The sequence below is a fragment of the Hippoglossus stenolepis genome, chromosome 20 (assembly GCF_022539355.2).
Source record: "Hippoglossus stenolepis isolate QCI-W04-F060 chromosome 20, HSTE1.2, whole genome shotgun sequence".
Classification (NCBI taxonomy): domain Eukaryota; kingdom Metazoa; phylum Chordata; class Actinopteri; order Pleuronectiformes; family Pleuronectidae; genus Hippoglossus; species Hippoglossus stenolepis.
In genome coordinates, this window is record NC_061502.1 from 14,312,791 (window position 1) to 14,329,460 (window position 16,670).

Consider the following 16,670-nt stretch of genomic DNA (forward strand, 5'->3'; position numbering starts at 1 on the left):
TAAAGTCCTGACTGGAGGCAATGTGTATCCTCGCAGTTCAAAGCCAACTTTAACAAAGGGAGTGTATTTGAGTGTGTGTGTATACAGTATGTGTGTGTGTGTGCGTGCGTGTGCTTTTAAAAAAAAGAAAAGAGTTGTGTGGTTCTGTGTGTGTGTGTGTGTGTGTGTGTGTGTGTGTGCCTTTGCCCACAGCACAAAAGCTCTGGTGTCGTGTAACTCGGTCCAAACCCCGCCTGCAAACACAGGTGACCTTATTGTATTGAAGGTTCGCTGCAGGCAATGAGCTGCATGTGTCACGTGTGTGTGTGTGTGTGTGTGTGTGTGTGTGAGGGAAACCACAAAGATATAAAGGATGATTGTTATCTTGTAAATTAAAGCCCCATATTCCTCCTGAAGAGACCAAGGTCAAGGCAGGCGCTGGACTGCAGCACGTTTATGACGTCCCACTGCTGCTCAGAGCCTAACTGGGTCAGCGAGGAAATATTTCAGTTCAGTCACTGTTTTGCCTGGAAAAGATGGGACCTTCTAAAAATGTTAAAACCATTTGATCTTATTTGAATTTCTGCCTCTTACGAGAAAATGAAAAACATGTTTTCTATGTTAATGTTTGCATTTTTCCCCCCTCTTTGGATTATACTGAATAGCTGTTTCCCAGGTCTCGAAAGAAGCAATAAAAACAAAGAAAAGAAAGAAAATCTGGACATATGAAACCAGTCATGAGGGGGTGATTTGTTTTAAAGGATCACAAGCCAAAAAGTTCCGATACCATTTTCCGCCTTCAGATACAGATACCCGGACTTTGCATATCTGCCGATACTGAGTACTTACGATACCAGTGCAACTTGCATGTTGTACACGTCGCCAGGACTTTCCAGGATGAAATATTGCAAATTTGCTGACATTTCAGCTCTGGCTAATGCTACACTAACAGAAAATACTTTAACAACACAACTGCTGTTTTGGAGCCGCGAAGAAGAAATTTGTTTTCTGAGAAAAGAAATTTGCAGTTTTATCTTTGTGAAAGTAACATATTTTAAAGACATGGTATCGGATCAGTTCATAGATTTGTATAGATTTGTATACTGTATTTTTTTTAATCAAAACCTTAACTATAGTTAAGATCACACAAAATCCTGAAGATAAATTGATTGACCCGTCCTAGGGGAAAGCTGAGAGGTCACATTTGGAGTTGATATAATCTGAGTAACCTTGAATTCGTTCAAAGCCTCACATCTGATCTGCTGCCAAAAGCGCTTTACCTTTGATATTTTATACCCGTCCCATGTGTAGGATCCTTCTGCTTCTCATTTCTTGCAGAGGTTATGTTATGTTTTGTTTTTTCTGTCCCTTACCTCTACGATGCTTCGCAGGTCCTGGACGTATGTTCTCTCTGTATCCAGTATCTCCTGCACCACTCGGTCCACATATGTCCTGGGTCCCTGCCCCGTCCGCTCACCTCCCACAGGACTCAGCTCTGGCTCTGAATGTTCTGTCGGAGTCTGTTCGCTGCCCTGTCTCCCTTGCCCCCTCCCTGTGTCCATCCCTCTATCATTTCTGTCCTCTTCCTCCCCGCATCCCAGCTGCCGAGCCGGGACCAGCTCCAATCGAATGGCCCCGGAGTCCCGGTCCGAGGCCACTGGGTTACAGTGAGGGGCAGGGACGAGGGTGGAGCGGCTGCCCAGGGAGCAGTGACTGTCCCGGGAGGAGGCTGACGACGAGGTGGAGCTGTAGCTGATCGGCCTTTCGGCGCTGTCGGGAGACGAGTCCATGCTGAGGGCGGAGCAGTAGCGCAGGGAGGCGTGGCGGAAGGCCGGGTTGCGGAGGCAGCGGGCCGGGTAGTCGACGGAGCTCAGGACAGAGCCAGAGTCCGGGACTTCAGGAAGGGGCGGCAACACATCAGGCAGGTAGTTGTAATCATCTGGAGAGATAACGAGACAAAGACAAACATCAGATTTGCGGCCAAATATGTTATATAATATTATTATTAAGTTCAGGTTGTCTAAGGCAGTTTTCTGACAAACAGATCTGTGGAAATAAAAACACCAGCTGGCTCATTCATCTCAGTGAGACCAACACAATGCCACAGCGGAGGTGTTGTTACGGGCAGCTCCACCCAAATAAGCAGTTCAGCAAAAAAGGTTAACATGACTCACGACTGAACAAGGCACAATAACGGCCAATCACACAGAAGCAAAAGGTGAATGGCCTCTAAATTTCACCTTTGGGCACATACAGACTTCTTGTCCTAGTGTTTCTAAATAAAAGGCTGCACATAGAATACATGATGTTGTCTGGACCAATGATGCTACCACTTTTTTGGGGCCTTTCACTGTCAAACTTTGCAAAAAAACATCAACGTTTTGGCTTTATTTGGACTAGAAAGTGCCCAATACCTTGCATTCGCAATGGTGGTCTAACAAGTAAAATCTGTAACATTTTATTTGTAGCTCTCAAATATCAAGTTTGTCTATGAACAACCTTGGAGGCCATCTGAGGGCAATGGCCAATATTTGGGCCAAGACTCCATCTTCTGTTCACTGTTAAGTTTCTTTTAACACACGTGTCAAACATGCAGGTAAAGCAAAGCCTGCCGAAATGTGATTGGTCAAACTTGAAACAGAAAGACCGAAATCTTGTCCCTCGCCTAAATATTCTGCACATTCACACGATGAATGTGTTTATAGAGATTCAACATGTGACCTCCTCAAATCAAAACCAAACAAACAGCCACAGAGGAGGAACAGAGTCACAGTATGTAACTTACGATTCAGCACCTTAATATTCTTACAGCCAAACTGTTTAGTATCGCAATGCCTGACGTTCCTGCGGACCACAGTGTGACTGACCAGCAGTCAGATGAGGACCACTGACTCACAGTTGTCCTCAGTTCCACCCAAATGTTTCACATACAAGGAGCTGGTGAAAACTCCCAACACACACAAGAAACGTAAACTTTAGATTTCGAATTGTGTGTGCGTGCATGTTTGTGTTTCAGCATTTTTCCAGCGGAATACAGAAAGAGCTTGAGTTTAATGACAAGCTTAGTGTAATACAGAGAGCACTCCACACTGGGGCCATGAATGAGAGCCCTATTCCACACACAAGTTTGTGTGTGTGTGTGTGTGTGTGTGTGTGTGTGTGTGTGCGACTACAGGAGTCTATTTGGCGTACCGCGGTGCCAAACTGGCTCTCAACCTTGGGTCTGTGGAGAGATCCGTTAAGATATGATTACTGACTCCCGAGGCCCCACAGTGAGGCCGGCTGAAGTGAAACCACACATGCAGCGTATCGGACAGAAGCTCTCCAAGTTTCCCTCAACGGTTTCCAAGGTCTCGCTTCAAAGGGCAGCTTTGACGGGAAGTGCAGGGAGCAAGTAAACACAGTGGCCAGGCGAGGGGAGGACAAGATGAGAGAGCCTCATACCGTCTCTGTGGGAGTTTGACACCGGTCTTTATAATCAAAGCTCGCTACACCAGAAAGCCGGCAGCACCGGTGTTGTGGCAACACTGATCTCCAGAGCCCTATAGAACAGTGTCACTCTCTCTCTCTCTCTCTCTCTCTTTCTTTCTTTCTGCCAGCAGCACCAGCTCAGCTTTAAAACCTGTCTCACTTCAAAGCTCCGGAGATCACACGCTCACGTTCAAAAACATGAAACGTGAAACTGAGGACAAGCTCAAAGAATCCTGGGTACATACCCACTCTCTCACCTTTCAAATAGGTACCTTGGAGGTCTTTCTGCTACGGTGACACCTCTTTAGAGAGCAGCAGACGTGCTCGTTAGACTGGTCTGTGACGAGAAGATCACAGGGCTGAGTTTGAAAACTACCAACGCAAAGATACCCAGCTAAGAAAGGACACCGGTATGTTTCTCTTGTGAGAGAGAATTTAAATAAGCTCTAGCGGATATCTGACATATTTTTTATGTCAAAGTTGGCCTAATTTAAAGTGGCAATCTTAAAGATTTCTGTCCTGGTTAATTTGGCGACACCTGTGGTTACTGGTGGTAACTCCAAATGTGGTTAAAGACTACAGGTCACAGAGTTCTTCGGGTATAAAAACAAACTATTGTCGCTTTAATAAAGAAGCCACGAAATCATTGGCTTTTCCCCATCATTTCGTGAGCCCTGATCTAGGCCACTAGGCGTCTCTCAATCAAAACAATAACAAAAGACCTATTTTGATGACGTCGTAAAGCCGCGTGGGATCATGGGAGTTGTTGTCTTTACCACCACTGCCGATGAAAATCTCCCTGATGCGACTCAATGAGGTATTAAAGTTTTATTCACGTTAGGAAAACGCCGGCGAACAATCAGGATCTACTATGAGTGACCAATACAAACATTGGAAGGAAAACAGGCAAGCAGTTGGTTTTTGTTTCATCACATGTTTGCCTCAGGAAGTTATAGCAGAGACGAGCAAAGACACGGGTAAAGGGATATGATGCAATTAAAAGGGCCTCAAAAATAAACGTATAGTTTGAGTAAAATTGGGGATTTCTCTGGGTTTGAACATTTTTGGAAACATTGTCTTATCGACCTCTTTCAGTGCTTTACAGTACAAGTCACAGTCAACCATCCACACACACATTCATGCAACGCTACTACATTTAGGATTTTAACAAAAACACCATTTATTTTCTGTCGGCACAGCCATGAGAAGCAATTTGTGCCTCAGTATTTTCCCCAAAGACTCTTCCACATACAGACTGGAGGAAGCAGGAATCAAACCACAGACATTCTGATTAGTGGAGGACCCGCTTTATGAGCCACAGCCCTAGTCTGGTACTGATCATGAATAGTCCCTTGATCCATTGCGAATATCAAAATATTGACGAGTGCAGCTATGAGTCCAAACATCACAAATATGTCTTTGCCAGATCCAGGCCCTCGAGTCTGTCCGTCTCTACTGAACCATTACAAACATGTTTTTCAGAGGAAAATAAAATGAAGCCAATACCTGGTTATAATGTTTCATGGATGTAAAATCAACAGTATTGAATTACACATTTGAAAAAACAACAACAATGGGGTGAGACTCCTGCTGAATCACAGCGTTCGCTTCAAATTTGTTCCGCTGGCGTGCCAAGAAAAGCAGGGAGGAACTGGAGCGTCCAAAAGCTGGAGTGGCATGAAACTGTGTTTTCCTCAGACAGGCCAAGGCGCTGATTGACTGTGCGTGTTTCAAATGTGCGTGTGCGTCCATCCAAATACTAACATTCCCCAGACTGACCCACTTTTTAACAATTAAAGATCAGAGAGTCCAGTGGGTGAAAACATCTCTACACACACACACACACACACACACACACACACACACACACACACACACACACACACACACACACACACACACACACACACACACACACACACACACACACGGCTTGTTGATAAGCAGCACACGTCATATAGAGTCATCATACACACAATGAGTTTTATTATATTACACACTGTGGCATTAATGGGTAACTGACCGGTTTCTTTGCCCTTTGATTTATCCTTATCACAACAGGTGTATGTAAATCTGTCCCGTGTGCGTTTCACTCAAAATGCATTAGGTTTATCACGGAAGATTACGCTACCTGAAGGAATTACCTAATGGTCCTCACATCAGTTAGATATGGGCAGTGTGCACGTGCAACACACACACAAACACACAGGCTTAGAGAACAAATACAGAGAAAACCATGTGTTTCCGTTTGCAGTGAAACCCAAACATCCCGGAGAGAGAGATTGCTCCATCCCGTGTTTGCCCAGCCCCTCCTTCCCAGCGTCGGGCTTCGTGTTTGGGACATGCTGTGGCCGTCTCCTGGGTGAACTGGCTCTTGAACACACACACACACACACACACACACACACACACACACACACACACACACACACACACACACACACACACACACACACACACACACACACACACACACACACACACACACACACACGGAGAGAGTGGAGAAGATGGACAGGCTTTGGTTAGCCCCTGTCCAGATTATGTTCAACCCGATCCTTGTAAACGATCTCCAATTATAGTGCCTACGCATGCAGGTTGGGACCGTTTTTCCCGTGTGTGTGTGTGTGTGTGTCTGTGTTTGTGTTGTATGTCCGTGTGGGTGTGTTTGTGTTGTATGTCCGTGTGTGTGTTTGTGTTGTATGTCCGTGTTTGCCAGACGAGACAGAGAGGGTGATTCACAGAGAGGCTGCAAAACCTGTCTTCAATCTCTGGCTTTCATTTAACTTGAAAACGAAAGCCCCCAAAGAGCCGAGGCCGCTTCCCTAAGAAGTTTAATATGTTGATGATCAAGCTCGTCTGGAGGGAAAACAGCGAGAACCAGGAGGAACCAGACTGAGAAGAGAGCAGGCGATAAACACAGATGGTAAAATTACTGGCTATGTACTGCAAGTTTATTATTAACTATTTTTGCTATATTTTTAGAACAAGGAAATACCTGTAAATATTTGTGTGTTTATTCTGATTACTTAAAAGAGGATGACAAATTGATTAAAACATGTATTGGCAGTAGATAATTTATAGATTATATAATCGTCACCCTTTGAAGGACTCTGGTGCATATTCACCAGCTCGTGCAGAATGCATCTACACTTTTCTTCTCAGTTTAGATTATGGGATGCATCAATGGAGGTGAGGGCAAACTCATTTACCCATAAACCTGCAGTTATCTTTGCACCACGACACAAAACAACTCTGGATGGACCAGATTTAACAAGCAAAAGCTTCTTTCAGATACACACTGTGTGAGCGCAAATGTCCGAGTCAGTTGCTCCAGACGTTTTCCAGGAAACTTTTCTTTCCAGTCCCCCGGTTAAATATCGGGAAAATGTCTGAGTGAGCCCATGTGAGGACACAGCAGGACGATTTTCTACAAATTCACAGCGAGCGAGTGGGCGTGTTGATGATGATTCACATGACACACACGAAACTGAAGTGTAAGACACGTAGAAGTTGCCAACAATTTAAAATTGGACAGATGACGAGATTTGGGAGTTTTTTGTGGCCGACGCTGGTGTTGATGTGCTGTGAACAAAAACACGTGCTTTCTGCAGCAGGATTTTCCTCTCCTGCCTCCTGCCTGCTCTAAAAGCATATAGATAAAGTTTGATTGATTGAATTTAAAATAAAAACAACATATATTCAACATATTAAGAAGTAACGATTAAATTGAATCATGATTGAGACCACTTAATCTATAAATGAAATCTTTGGTCAGTGTCGTGTTCACAATACACAAACACTAAACAATACACACAGATGCTACATATACAGCACATACCACAGGGTTATAAACTGCTTCTAGCCATTGTGCTGTACATCCACATACATGCCAACCTGCTACAACTGACACCTGATCCTTCCTCTCCATCCCCTCAGTCAGTGCAACAGGTTGGTAAAGCCCCTCTGCCCGTCTAGCCCGGTTTAATGGCTCATGCTACACTTAACTTCTCCAATTTCCACTGCACGCTTTACGGTCACCTGAAGAGCCCTTCATCCTGAAAGTGGTCAGCAAACAGCTGTGAGGACCCGGGTCTCTTTACGGCCCTGATGAGCCTCACAAGTGGCTCAGACAGGTCAAACAGCCCCGTGAGTGCTTTATAATGGGCACGTGAACATCCTATGAATCCTGAGTATTATGTCATGTGCAGATGTTGGATACAGAGCAGCTGCAAAAAATACCTTGTGTTTATTTTAACCTACATAGTGTCCCTATAATCACTGGGTTTGAAACACAAGTAACGTGTGGAGGAGGCTGGTTCCAGGGAGTATCCCTCGGCAGTAAAACAAAGTCCGAGGAAAATCAAAGAGGGGAATTTAGAAAATACCCACTTGGTTTGGCCGACTCGGAGACGGAAGAGTTCAGTGTTGGTAAAGACTCCTGAGAATCGTTATAGTGACCAATACATGGACACGATAACAACATTTACACTTCATGCACCTTTCAAGCAACACAAATTCAAAAAAAGTATAAATTGGCTTTAACTCTTTAAACCTATGATAGGAAGCATTACGCACAAATAGCCTATTATGAAATCACCACAAACTAAATTTAATCTTAAAATCTAAATTTGCAGCACCAGTATTTATTACAACAAAATGTCTTTTTTGACAAGATATCTTTGGACATTTTTGTCTGTGATTGGTAGGACAGCTTCACTGAAATGCAACCGCCCACATCAATGAATTTGCTTGTGGACATTTCCTTCTCATTGGGTTCTGTATCATCATCGTCTGTATCTCATTGGTGATCGCTGAACCTTTGCCCCCTTCACATTTATTTTGCCATCAACCAATGGGAGCAGCCGCACAATCCACTGTATCACCAGCCACTAACTTGAGTTCACTGTGGAACTTTCTGGTGCGACTGTGAACGAAGACAAGAGCTGAAGGTAGAGAAAACAACACCCTGACATCAGCGAGGAGAGACCAGCGCAACAAGCTGTCAGTCGCTCCTCCATCTTTCTTTGTTTTTCTTCCTTCCTTCCATCGCCTCTACTCCAATTTCCTTTCTTGCCAATTGCAACAAATCCAATCAGATGTAAATCCTGCCATCATCTCGATCCCTGCTATTTTCTTTTTCTTCCATCTTCCTATTACACATACAAACTCCGATAATGTTCAGCTGGTCCGCCAAGTACGCTGTGTCCATGTGAGCACCGCAGGACATTCCTCTGGGCTCAGACCATCCCTCGCCAGGCGTATACTTTACTATGTAAAAACACACACAGGCCGGCTTGTGTATGCGGCTACAGACCACCAAGGCTCATATTTGCATTGGGAGCACATGTGTTCAGAACACTCCCTTTTACTGAGACTCTTCTGAACGCAGGACTGTGACTGTACCGTCACACAAGAGGATATCACAACAGTTGTTCATTATTAATATAGATAGTAGACATAGTAATTCAGAGAGTTTTAAATCTTTTTAATTAGTTTAGTTGCTTCATATCTGCGTAAAGAAATAGCGTTTTTAGAGTGAAAATACACCCAATGAAATCTTGCATTTTGGTGTCTTTCTTTTCAGCAAAACACATGACCAGAGAATATATACTTTACTATGACATGAAATCAACACATTGGACCCCAACATAACCACAAGAAACATCACTCAGGAGGGTCAATTTCTAGCAGTAGATTCAGATCTTAAGACCTTGTATAAAAGTTTAAATGAAGGTATTTGGAAGATCCAGTGACAAATGAGCTAATTTAAGACAAAAACAATTTAACAAAAATGATCTTGCCATGGCATGAGTATAAACAACCCACAGAATAGATGTTTTAACAAATCCATGCGGATCAGTAAAATCCATGTTCACCTTTCGGCCACAGACCAGTTAGACCAGAGTATAACAGCTGTGATATTTATCCTGAAAAGAACTAAAACTCGGCATGAATGATCAAGGCTTTATTCCCAGAGAGGAGTGAGTTAACCAGACAGGATCTTGACCACACACTCTGCTCACTGGCCCTTTAATCAACCTTGTTTGCTTGTGTGTGTGTGTTTTCTGTGTTTATGCTGCGACCAGATGGCAGCCGAGCTCATGCCATGCAGCTTATTGCTGACTTTGCAGTCCTGTAACAGGCAACAGCCCTGAAAAACCTCCAGACGCTGATAATAATCTGATGAATGATGGGTCCTGTAAGTACAAGACTGAAATGAAAATGTTTGTTTTCGTCTTCGCCAGCTTCTTGGTTGAGGAAAGAGGATGTGAGAAGAGGACATGTGTGAGTAATGAGGAGGAGAGGACCCGAAGGAATGAAAGTAGGAAGAAAAGATGAGAGGAAAAGCCAGAGGTCAAACACCACCCACTCCCTTGCTTCTTTCTCCTTTTCCATCTCCCACTCACTCTGTCTCATTTTGAATCCTGCTTGTTGTCAAACTTAAACCCTGCTAAAGTTACGTTAGTGGCTCTTTAAAAAGTTTAACCCAAACTCGTGTATTCACTCAAGCACCCACACCGTCATATTTGAAAATGGCCGAGACAATTTTCCGAGACTTCGTTTGTTCCCTGCAGCCTGCGCCGATCCTCCACGGCACAAGGACGCATCTGAAAGTCTTCGCTGTCCGTTTAGCCACGGCCTCACATCTTCCACCGTGTCCACTTAAGGTCACTTCTGATAGAGACGCAGGCTTGATTTTAACTGACGCTAAGGACCTTAAAATGTCACTCAAGATTTCACAGCGCGGCCGAACAACTGCGGAGGAGCAGAGGCGGGGAGGATGAAGTTGAAAACAGAGGGCGGGGAATGTGACAAAGACCTGCGCCGGCCTGGACATTCTTTATAATGCAGATGTTTCGGAGGACGAAGGGAGAAAGACGAGCGGTAAAAGGAAAGAAATAGCATCCTTCCTTTATAATATAGCTGCAGAACAAGCTGCACAAGCTGCAACAATCTCATGACAGCGTTTTTCAAAACATGTCAACACACGTCACGACTGATACAGACAGAAGTTTAAACATGACGTGTGACTTAATAGACTCTTGTGGCTTTCACAGCCTCACAAAACATGATGTGTGCAACCGCACACACGGCCGGGAGGCTAATTAGCAACAAATGGCTTTGGCGCCGCGGTAAAGTTTTTTAATGATTAAACGCCATTTAACAATCTCTCTTATCTGCAGGTCTTGTTTATGGGATGTGAGGAGACGTCTCAGGCGGAGATTCTCTGTTTGTTATTGACACTGTGGACATCAGTGAGGAATGTGCTGCATAGTCGCCTCTGTAAAGAAATGTCCACCCTCGAGCTCACACCCCCCTATTTTCAGACACACACACACACACACACACACACACACACACACACACACACACACACACACACACACACACACACACACACACACACACACACACACACACACACACACACACACACACACACACACACTTGCTCCCCCTCTGAGGGCGACACACTAGCCTCCTTCTCTGACCTGATTGGATTTCAACCCAGAGGAAAAAGCTCAAAACTCTCTGCATCCACCTCCGCCTGCACGGCACCGTCTTACACAGCCTCTACATGCAACATTTTGGCGGAAGGTGAAGCGTGAGATTGAGATGGGAAAACTATTGATTTGTTTAGATTACTCCAACAGGACCTGCCCCCGCCCACCAGCCATGCAGCATCTGTGGAGATGCAGTTTCTGGGTGGGGGGCAGATGTCCTCCCACAGGACTGGCCGAGCTACGAGGGTGTAAGGAGGAGGACGGAGGGCTCCATTGTCTCCAGCACCTCTAAACCAAAGAGTTTGCTCTAAACAGTAATTATTCCCTCCTCCTCCTCCTCCTCTTCTTCTTCTCTCCTCTGCCCCTCTCTATCCACATTTGTAGCCACCCCCCACAACTGCTGCCCTCAAGGCTCTAATTTGGGTCACAGGCTGCAGAATGGCATCTCACCACCGAGTCAAACCAACACCCAGCATGAGGAAACTGACACGTGCTGGCTTTAGCAGATATGAAGAGATAGAAAACTAAAGTAGAGCAGAGTGGACAGGTGTTTATTTAAATTTTATACTTAATCTGTTTGTCTTGGAAACAGGAAGAGAAGGTTTGTGACAGATTTGGCTGCTCGTGAGTTTCCATTCTCAGTTCCTGAAAAAACACAGACGCAGAAACACACCTTGCATTTCCACCGTTGAACCGACCTTAAATTTGATCTATAAGTGCCAGAAAAGTAAAATATCTAAAAACATAAGGCTCATGAGAGAAAAGCACAAAGTTCTGTACGTCATCATCTCATCTTCATTTGGGAATTGAACCTGCGACGGTTTGCACGAAAGCAAACACGCTCCCCTCGACACCAGGGGTGAGAAAACAAACCATGAGGACGCTGTTCATACAGCAGCTCTGCTGAGAGACGCACGCTGCAGAGACACTTCACACAGCGCTGTCAGCTGAGGGAAGAAAATATCACACACGAAAGACACAACGCCAAACCATCAAAGACTCGTGAGTGGATCTGATATTTACACGCTGTTGTCTGATGTTTGGCCACTAGAAAATAACCACTTTCCAAACTTTACTTCTCCATCTTTCACTCGTCATACAAAAACAAATGTGCATGGTTTATTTCTCCAAATAGAAAATCAGGGTTTTGTTCTGAAATGCAACATCTTTGATGCCAAAATAAAATCCCACAACATCACAGATTCATTTCAAACTTGTCTGAGTGTCTCTAATTGATGCTGGAAAACATTGTTGTATATGCCTGAGAAATACAAAATGTAAGTTTAACAGCTGCTGCTTACCGGTTGGCATCGTGGCTGGTTAGTCTCTCCTTCCAACAGAGATGAGAGCGACAGAGGGCGAGTTTTTAAAAAGCGCAGATCTGGGTAGAAAGAGGATTTCCTGGGCATCTCACATTATCCAAAAGTATTCCAGATAATATTCCCAGTGGAAAAAAATTCCCTTAGATTTCCCAAAGTCTCTCAGTCATTATGTGTCCTCTCTCCCAGGAGTAGACGTTCAGTCCACTCCTCCAGAATATAAACAGGACCATACGCTCTCCCTCTCTCTCAGGCTGTTTTCCTCCTGAACACACACAAACACTCCTCCGGCTGATATGTTCCCTTCTTTTCTTTCCTCTCACTTCGCTGAGGATCTCCTCTCTCCGCGCGTCTCTCCCTCCCTCTATCCTGTGGCAACAACTGTGTGCATGTGTGTGAGTGTTTGCATGTGTGTGTGTGTGTGTGTGTGTCAGAGTGAATGGCCTCTGCTCCCTCCCTGCTGGGTATTCCCCTCCCCCTGACTCCTCCTCCCGCTCCCCCAGCAGCAAATTACAAGGAGCTGGGAGTTCCACATCAAGTGCCTCCTCTCCTCCTTCCCCTCCTTCTTTCCCTTCTTTTTTCATCTTTGTCAATTTCTTCTTCTCCTCTTATTCCCTCCTTCCAAAATCAAACTTTCAGCTAGGCGTGTAACGCTTAGACGAGGGCCGGCGAAACCTTTTGTGTGCGTTTGTGCGTCTGCTGCACGCTCAGCAGGCTGCTGCTGTTGGCGCACAGCTCCAGAGATCACACACGTACACACACACTTTACAAGGCCAAGCGAGGGATCTGTGTGTGTGTGTGTGTGTGTGTGTGTGTGTGTGTGTGTGTGTGTGTGTGTGTGTAGGGGGTTACGGCTGATCAATAGGCCGGGAGCCAGCTCAAACAAAAGCTCCTCGTTCAGTGCGAGACACTGCACCGCTCATTGTGTCCCACATCAGAGAGAGGCTGGACAAAACGAGCGTGTACACAACTGTCTGCAGTGGGAGCGTTAGGGGGGGACCGAGCAATTGTCAACCAGAGTCAAGATGAACATCAGAGAAAATGGGCAGAGATGAGATCCACTCTTTACGACAGGGGGTCCTGATTTTTGGGGTTTGCAACCACTTGTTAGGCTGATTGTTCAAATGTTTTATTACTGGTGCCAACGCAAAATATGTCAGAACTTGTTATGCCTAACTTGGGGGTGTGGGTTATGGGCTCCAGTTAAAGATGCTATAGAGTTGTATTATGATAATTGTAGGGACGTTTTTGACATATTCATGCTTTCCTAAGGGACAATTCATTGATCTTGATTAAAATCCTCTGAAAGTGTGTGAAACTTGGTGCAGCTTGATTGTTATCAAGGGGACTGTTGGCGGAGGTTTGTGCTCTACTGACTCATACTACTGAGTCAAAGTCAAGTCATATCTTGTCATGTGGGCAGGATGAGAGAATACAGTTAGATTAACGGCCGTGGAGAGGTTTGCACTGTCCTGAGCACTCGTCTACTTTTTAATATGTCCCTTGTACGTTAAGCAACTTTTCGAAAACGCGATGCTGAATTGATAGAACATCCATTTAATATGACTTAAACACAGAAAGCCGAAAAAGAGCTTTGGTGGAATAAAAGACAGCAGAAAATATTTAATCACAGACCACACTTAGTTCTGATTAGTCTGTAGTTTGTCTTCCCTCATCACCACCTGTATTTGTGTACTAGTTGTGACCATTTCAACCAAAGTCTTTAGTTTTAACTTCTTTTTTAACCCCTAAAAATGATCAAATAATTCACCAGTAGATAAACAAAGACTTGAGGGAAGTTTGGGAAAGCAAACACTTAAACTTTGTCGGGTCAGAAACTGCTGCTCCTGGGTCTATAAGTCATAACTCAGGACAGGCCATGTGTCCCATAAGGAGGACACACGAGAGACAATAGACCCTAAGTCTCACACACTAAAGCCAATGTGTTGACTATTTGTCGTCCCCCTTTAAAGACAGGGACTGGTCCCATCAGCATGGGGTCCTGCTCACACCACCCCCTTCTCCTCAGCACTACAAAAACAGAGACCCCCTGGACTACACCCTCACACAAGCACACGCAGACCAGATCCCGAGAAGCATGACCCCTCTCTCTAATGGTCTGAGGGTCCGCTGACCCACGACGCCCCTAAACCTCCAAACCTCCTGTCCGAATCTAATCACTCTACACCCCCCCGCCACCAGAACCTCTCTGTCGCACACACAACAATGGACACCTTTAGTTTGGCAAACACAGAGGCAGCGTCTAAACTCCTCGGTTCAGCCAAGCACGACCTGTTGATGACAGAAACCTACAGCGGCAGTCTGGCTTATCTGATGAACCCTGCTCCGACAGCCTCCACTCGGCTCCCCGCACGACATCCACAACACTTCTTTTACAGCATATTACAATCACTGTATGAGCTGCAACACATGCAGACACGCTGCTTTAAAAGAGGGATTAAAGGGGAGACAGGAAGACTGAGGTTATTGATAAAAATCAAAGATTACCTCAATGTTTTGTCTGTGGTTTTGATGCAGTGAAAGAAACCTCAAGCAGACTGTCTGAAGCATCCAGAAAAAGAGGCTTCCAGCAGCCTGTGGTGTGTGCTACAGAGATGATCATTTGCACTGTTGAATTATTTGTTGATGAGCCCGAGGTGTCATCTTCACACAACTTGTTTTGTCCAACTCTAAAACCAGAAAATAGTCAAATTCAAGTTTGTCCCGCATAGATACATGAAACAGAGAAAACAGCAGGCAGTTTATGAAATATGCTCCTTTACTCTCCTGCCAAGACTGGATGTTAGATGAGAAGATCGATAACCGCTCTCGTGTAAACTCAATATGCAGCTTGATCCAAGACAAAGTCCACCAAGGCAAGTCTCGCCACTCGGCAGCCATCTTGGCAACGTCCCCGGTTTTCTTTCAATCCATTTTCCTCTCTCTTATACCGTCTCTGGCCAACGTTAGCTGAGCTTAGCATAGAGACTGCACTGTTTTGCTGTCAGAAAAATTATATATAGGATTACTTCTTAAACCACAAAATGTTGCTTCTACATTTATGCTGTTCCCTCCATCCATTAGCTACACCGCTAATCCTTTGAGGGTCAGGGGGAGGCAGGAGCCATTTTGGCGAGTGGCGGGGGGTGCACCCTGGACAGGTCGCAAGCGTATCACAGTGCTGACGTACAGAGACAAACAACCATTCAACCATGGAATTCAGATCCTTCTTGCATATTAAAAGCACAGACATGAAAGCACTTATGGAGTATGGAGCTTGACTCCAACCAAGGATTAAAAGTCAGGAGTTCTCTACTTTTACTTTTTTCGATATGCTTTTTGCCAAACGTTCTAAATTGTGAGTACCAATCTAGTCGACACATGTTTCTGTCAAAGGACTATGATGAATCAAACGATAATTTCACTATTTGCAGTCAAGTAAAAAAAAAATGACGTCAATACTTTTTTTCAACTCGGTGCAGCCAACACTCCACACCTAACTCCCTCTCCACACCACCGCCCTCGCTCGGCTCTGCTCCAGTGTCATTTCCCATGTCACCCCTCTCCGCTCAAAGAGATTACCCAACAGACGTCCCCTCCTTTTCAACAGCAACGAGCTACAACGAGAGTTAAACATCCAGCACAGAGGCAATCCCTGGCTCCAGTTCTCTTCATGCAGAAGCGGAGTCAGAATTGATGGTTTGAGAGTTTGCAGGGTTGCCAAGATGACCGGGGCCCGCAGTGCTGTGGTGGTCACTATGACGACAGCGGGGCATTCATCTCTAAGGCCGAGCGGCATGTGGAAAGAGAGAGAGAGAGAGAGAGAGAGAGAAAGAGAGAGAGAGAGAGAGAGGGAAAGAAGGATGGAGAGAGGGAAGAAAATGCTTATTGTCAATAAACCACTCACTCCATTCCTCATAACACTCAGGCGGCGCAAACACAGAGGCAGGGCAAAGGGTTCATACACACTCTATTCAACTTTTACTGATGCGTGCACACACACACACACACCATCATTTGTTTTCCAACAGGATTGTAAACACCAACTTAAAACACTGCAGCCTCTTGAAAATCCTTTAGTGTGTGTGTGTGTGTGTGTGAAATCAGAAATAAAACCTGTCCCCAATCGCTTTAGCATGTGGAGAACTAATTTGATTGTTGTTATTGGAGTGGACCGTGTGTGTGTGTGTGTGTGTGTGTGTGTGTGTGTGTGTGTGTGTGTGTGTGTGTGTGTGTGTGTGTGTGTGTGTGTGTGTGTGTGTGTGTGTGGCGTCCACTCTCCAGCTCCAGACAGCCTGACAGCTTCTTCATTTTCTCAGCTGTCCGCAGTTTGAAGCGAGGCCTGTGTGTTTCTGTGGTAACGTCTAAGGCACATGACTATACGCCGAGAGAA

The 16,670-nt window shown here is 45.0% G+C and overlaps 1 protein-coding gene across 1 annotated transcript in view; it reads right to left on the reverse strand.

Moving 5' to 3' along the window:
- LOC118099333 (pleckstrin homology domain-containing family G member 1) overlaps nt 1-12,701 on the reverse strand; it is a 33,244-nt gene extending 20,543 nt beyond the window's left edge. The window contains exons 1-2 of the mRNA XM_035143830.2: nt 12,260-12,701; nt 1,353-1,918 (exon numbers count right to left, since the gene is read on the reverse strand). Of these exons, the coding sequence (XP_034999721.1) occupies nt 1,353-1,918; nt 12,260-12,269 (576 nt within the window). The 5' untranslated portion in view covers nt 12,270-12,701. The remainder of the gene's footprint in view (nt 1-1,352; nt 1,919-12,259) is intronic.
- Between the last annotated feature and the right edge of the window lie 3,969 nt (nt 12,702-16,670).